This window comes from Pristiophorus japonicus, chromosome 26, assembly GCF_044704955.1.
Source record: "Pristiophorus japonicus isolate sPriJap1 chromosome 26, sPriJap1.hap1, whole genome shotgun sequence".
NCBI classification, from domain to species: domain Eukaryota; kingdom Metazoa; phylum Chordata; class Chondrichthyes; family Pristiophoridae; genus Pristiophorus; species Pristiophorus japonicus.
In genome coordinates, this window is record NC_092002.1 from 23,140,291 (window position 1) to 23,145,846 (window position 5,556).

Genomic DNA, 5,556 nt, shown 5'->3' on the forward strand with positions numbered 1-5,556 from the left:
TTCACAGTACTTGTAGCAGCACTTGTGTGCTGAGAGATTTGCTTCGTATTGTCGCTGTGAACGCCTGGGCTATCGCTATGGCCTTACTCAAGGTTGGGGTCTCTGCAGTCAAAAGTTTGCGAAGTATGGTTTCGTGGCCAATGTCAAGCACGAAAAAGTCTCTGAACATGTGCTCCAAATGTCCTTCAAATTTGCAATGTCCTGCAAGGCATCTTAGCTTGGCGACATAACTCGCCACTTCCTGGCCTTCAGAACTTTTGTCGGTGGAGAACTGGTACGTCGCCATCAGAACGCTTTTCTTAGGGTTCAAATGCTCTCGGCCCAGTGTACACAAATCGTCATACGATTTCTCCATGGGTTTCGCTGGAGTGAGCAGATTCTTCATGAGGACATATGTTGGTGCCTCACAGACGGAGAGGAGGATCACGCTTCGTTTGGCAGTGTTCTCTTCCCTATCTAGCTCGTTGGCCACGAAGTATTGGTGGAGACGCTCCACAAAAGTTTCCCAATCATCTCCCACCGAAAATTTCTCCAGGATGCCCACTGTTCTCTGCATCTTTGGGTTAGCTATCTGAATCTCATTGCTAGTTGTTATGTATGGAGAAAGAGTCAGACTGAACACTCTGAGTTCAAAGTAAAGTATGACCTTAGTCTTTTATTGCAGGTCTCCAGAATGCCCCTCCAACCTGTGAGGCCTCCTTAAATATAAGGGATTATGGGATCACTTGGGACTCCAAGAGATGAACTCTCTGGTGGCTGTACAGAGTAAATACAAGTTTACTGATATAACACACCTCTGTAACATCGCCTGTCTCCGCCCCTGCTGAAACACTCACCCATGCCTTTGTTACCTCTAGACTTGACTATTCCAATGCAGTCCTGGCTGGTCTCCCACATTCAATCCCACGTAAACCTGAGGTGATCCAAAACTCGGCTGCCCATGTCCTAACTCGCACCAAGTCCCGCTCATCCATCACCCCTGTGCTCGCTGACCTACATTGGCTCCCAGTTAAGCAACATCTCGATTTCAAAATTCTCATCCTTGTTTACAAATCCCTCCATGGCCTCATCCCTACCTATTTCTGTAATCTCCTCCAGCCCACAGCCCCCCGAGATGTCTGCGCTTCTCTAATTCTGCCCTCTTGAGCATCCCTGAATATAATCGCTCCACCATTGGTGGCCGTGCCTTCAGCTGCCTAGGCCCTAAGCTCTGGAATTCCCTCCCTAAATCTCTCTGCTTCCCTACCTCAATATCTCAATTTCCTCCTTGACCTTGCTCCTTAAAACCTACCTCTTTGACCAAGCTTTTGGTCACCTGCCCTAATTTCTCCTTATGTGGCTCGGTGTCAAATGTTTTGAATCTGATAATACTCATGTGAAGCGCCTTGGGACATCTCACTACATTAAAGGCGCCATATAAATACAAGATGTTGTTGTTGTTTGAGCTTTTATTTTCTCATTTTGTGTAAATCGCACTTCATTATTTATTGTAGTCAATTGGACTTTGCTTGTGCAACCTCACAATCTATTGCGGATTTCCATTATTTAATTCGATTTCCCCATGCTGAAATCTCCACATTTATTTCTGATTTTATGTTGTTCTTTTTCATATTGCTGAAAGTTCACAATTCATTATTGAATTTCTTGTCATTCTGAATCGAATATTATCAATTTGCACTGTACATGTTATTGCTCATATTTGCAATCGCCACATTCATGATCGGATCAGCCATGATCGTATGAATGGCAGAGCAGGCTCTAGGGGCCTGCTCTGCCATTCCATACAATCCTATTTCTTATATTCTTATGGTGAGGCTACATCTAGAGTGCTGTACAGTTTTGGTCTCCTTATTTATGGAAGGATATACTTGCATTGGAGGCAGTTCAGAGAAGGTTCATGAGGTTGAGGCAGAGATGAAGGGGTTGACTTTGGAAGAATGGTTGAGCAGGTTGGGCCTGTACTCATTGGAGTTTAGAAGGAGAGATGATCTTATTGAAATATATAAGATACTGAGGGGGCTGGACACGGTGGATGCAAAGAGGATGTTTCCACTTGTGGGGGAATCTCGAACTAAGGGGCATAGTTTCAGAATAAGGGGTCGCCCATTTAGAACTGAGATGAGGAGAACTTTCCTCTCTGTGAGGGTCGGACAGCTGTGGAATCCTCTGCCCCAAAGAGCTGTGGAGGCAGGGTCATTGAATATATTGAAGGTGGAAATAGACAGATTTTTGAGCGATAAGAAAGTGAGAGTTTTGGGGAGCGGGCAGGGAAGTGGAGCTAAGCATAAGATCAGATCAGCCATGATCTTATTCAATGACGGAGCAGGCGCGAGGGGCAAGTAGCCAACTCCTGCTCCTAATTCTTATGTGCTAATGTTCTTATGTAAAAGTAGGGGAACATCTAGGCAATAGTAACCATAATATAATACGCTTTAAGATAAAAATTGAGAAGATCATAAGTATGATGAAAACCAGGGCAATAGATTGTAGAAAAGCTGATTTTGAGGTGCTGAGAATAGAACTTAGCAAAGTATGAGCAACAATATTGACAAATCACGATGTAGGACAGCAATGGGGAACATTAAAAATGGTGTTCAGAGTGCAGGAACAGTATATTCCGTTAAAAGAAAGAACAAACTAAATATTAATGAGACTCCATGGATGAATAAAGCCATAAGGGAACAATTGAGGGTAAGTAAAGAGGCATACTTTAAGACATTATAGACAGCAGGGGAGTGCATGAAAAGGGAGAATACGAAGAGAATAGGAGAGAAGTCAAAAAAACAATTAGGAATGCAAAGGTGAACAATGAAATTAAATTATCAAGGAACATAACGAAATAGTTAAATATTTTACAGGCAGATCAACAAAAAAGGAAGGATGGGATGGGATAGTGCCATTAAGGGATAGACAGAATAATATCACAGGTAATGATGAGAGATGGCAGAAATATTCAATCATTATTTCGCTTCAGTATTTACCAGGGAGATAGAACAGGTGGACATGACATTAGATGATAAGATTAATAACGATATAAGAGTATTTTAAATAAAAATGTAGATATATTTAATAAACAAATCAAAATCAAAGATGATAAAAGCCCCGGTCCGGATGGATTGCATCCCCACATTTTAAAATAATCTAGGGAAGAGATCGCAGAGGCAATATGACACATATTTAATAATTCGTTACTCAATCCCTCACTCCTGCAGTATTAATAATAATTTTTTTTCTGGAGGCCCCGACCTGCGTGAGAACACCAGTGGCAGGTCGGGGCCATAAAAGGAGCGGCAAGCGGCCCCGGGAGCAGCGAGCGGCCCCGGGAACAGTGAGCGGCCCCGGGAACAGTGAGCGGCCCCGGGAACAGCGTGGAGGACTCAGGAGCAGCGAGCGTGAGCAGCGAGCGTGAGCAGCGAGCGGCCCCGGGAGCAGCGAGCGGCCCCGGGAACAGCGTGGAGGACTCAGGAGCAGCGAGCGTGAGCAGCGAGCGTGAGCAGCGAGCGGCCCCGGGAGCAGCGAGCGGCCCCGGGAACAGCGTGGAGGACTCAGGAGCAGCGAGCGTGAGCAGCGAGCGTGAGCAGCGAGCGGCCCCGGGAGCAGCGAGCGGCCCCAGGAACAGCGTGGAGGACTCAGGAGCAGCGAGCGTGAGCAGCGAGCGTGAGCAGCGAGCGGCCCCGGGAGCAGCGAGCGGCCCCAGGAACAGCGTGGAGGACTCAGGAGCAGCGAGCGTGAGCAGCGAGCGTGAGCAGCGAGCGGCCCCGGGAGCAGCGAGCGGCCCCAGGAACAGCGTGGAGGACTCAGGAGCAGCGAGCGTGAGCAGTGAGCGTGAGCAACGTGGAGGCCCCGGGAGCAGCGAGCGGCCCCAGGAACAGCGTGGAGGACCCGGAAGCAGCGAGCGTGAGCAACGAGCGTAAGCAGCGAGCGGCCCCGGGAGCAGCGCGGAGGCCCCGGGGATCAGGGCCCCGGGAGCAGTGAGCGGCCCCGGGAGCAGCGTGGGGTCCCCAGGAGCAGCCGGCGGCCCCAGGAGCAGTGAGGAGGCTGCGGAGAGCAGGGCCCCGGGAGTAACGTGGGGGCCCCAGGAGCAGCCAGCGGCCCCGGGTGCATTGTGGAGTCCCTGGGAGCAGCGTGGAGGTAGGCCACTACAGGGAGCAGCGCGAGCTGAAGCAGTAGGGCGATGGGAGCAAAGAGTGAGGTCATCAAGGTTCAGGTCGGTGATTGGAGCGTGGGCAGATACAGCAGGAACAGCGAGGATGGGGCGAAGGAGCGGCGAGAGATTGTAGAGGGACGTGATCGGGGCCCAGGGGAGGCGTCGGTTCGGGGCCAGTGGCCCAGGGGCAGCACGGGCCCAGCCCACACTGCGATATGTGCGCGCACTAGGTCCGTGCAGCAGAGCAGGTCTCCAGTCGTCCTGGTTAACCCTTGCCACTGGACCAAGACCTAGCTCTGTCAAGCCCGTGTGGTGGCTGGTGTGCAACGGCCACCACACGTTAAAAAAATCCACACACAGGCATCTTCCACCCTTCAGGATGTAGTTCAGGACCTGGAATATTAGGTCCTTCATTGAAACACCTGTGAACTCATCCATTTTTGGGGTGGAAGCAAGTCATCCACGTTTCGAGGGACTGCCTATGATGATGATGAGAAAAAGTGTAGTGCCAGAGGACTGGCAGATTGCTACCGTAATACCTATATTTAGGAAGGGGGTAGAATCATAAAAAATTTGCAGCACAGAAGGAGGCCATTTCAGCCTACGTGTCCACACAGGCCACCAAAGAGCTATCCAGCCTAATCCCACTTTCTATCTCTTGATCCGTAACCCTGTAGATTACGGCACTTCAAGGGCACATCCAAGTATTTTTTAAATGTGGTGAGGGTTTCTGTCTCTACCACCCTTTCAGGCAGTGAGTTCCAGGCCCCACCACCCTCTGGGTGAAGAGTTTCCCTTCAAATCACCTCTAAACCATCTACCAATTACTTTAAATATATGCCCCCTGGTTGTTTTTCAGGTTCTTATGAAACTCCCTTTTGAAAGCTGTGATTGAGTCTGTCTTCACCACCCTCTCAGGCAGTGCATTCCTGATCCTAACCGCTCGCTGCGTAAAATGTTTTTCCTCATGTCGCCTTTGGTGCTTCTGCAAATCACCTTAAATCTGTGTCCTCTGGTTCTCAACCCTTCCGCCAATGGGAACAGCTTCTCTCTATCTACTCTGTCCAGATCTCTCATGATTTTGAACACCTCCATTAAATCTCCTCTCAACCTTCTTTGCTCCAAGGCGAACAACCCCAGCTTCTCCAATCTATCCACATAACTGACGTCCCTTATGCCTGGAGCCATTCTGGTAAATATTTTCTGCCCATCCTTCCTAAAGTGCGGTGCCCAGAATAGGACACAATACTCCAGTTGAGGCCGAACCAATATTTAATACAGTTTCATCATAATTTCCAAGCTTTTATACTCTATACCTCTAATCTTGAAGCCCAGATGAAGCATTAAATTTCATCTGCCACGTGTCTGCCCATTCCACTAACCTGTCTGTCCTCTTAAAATTATGCCCT

At 49.0% G+C, this 5,556-nt stretch overlaps 1 protein-coding gene across 1 annotated transcript; it reads left to right on the top strand.

The window, feature by feature from the left end:
* The first annotated feature begins 740 nt into the window (after window positions 1-740).
* On the top strand, window positions 741-3,914 carry LOC139239110 (chloride intracellular channel protein 6-like). The gene is made up of 2 exons (XM_070867632.1): window positions 741-765; window positions 3,349-3,914. The coding sequence occupies exons 1-2, from the start codon at window positions 741-743 to the stop codon at window positions 3,912-3,914; spliced, it is 591 nt and encodes a 196-aa protein (XP_070723733.1).
* The last annotated feature ends 1,642 nt before the right edge of the window (window positions 3,915-5,556 follow it).

Bases quoted from the DNA above. Each gene is read 5' to 3' on its own strand.
- LOC139239110 (XM_070867632.1), top strand. From the start codon at position 741: ATGAACTCTCTGGTGGCTGTACAGA. The intron at 766-3,348 runs GTAAATACAAGT...CCCCGGGAACAG, and splicing joins CTCTCTGGTGGCTGTACAGA to TGAGCGGCCCCGGGAACAGC.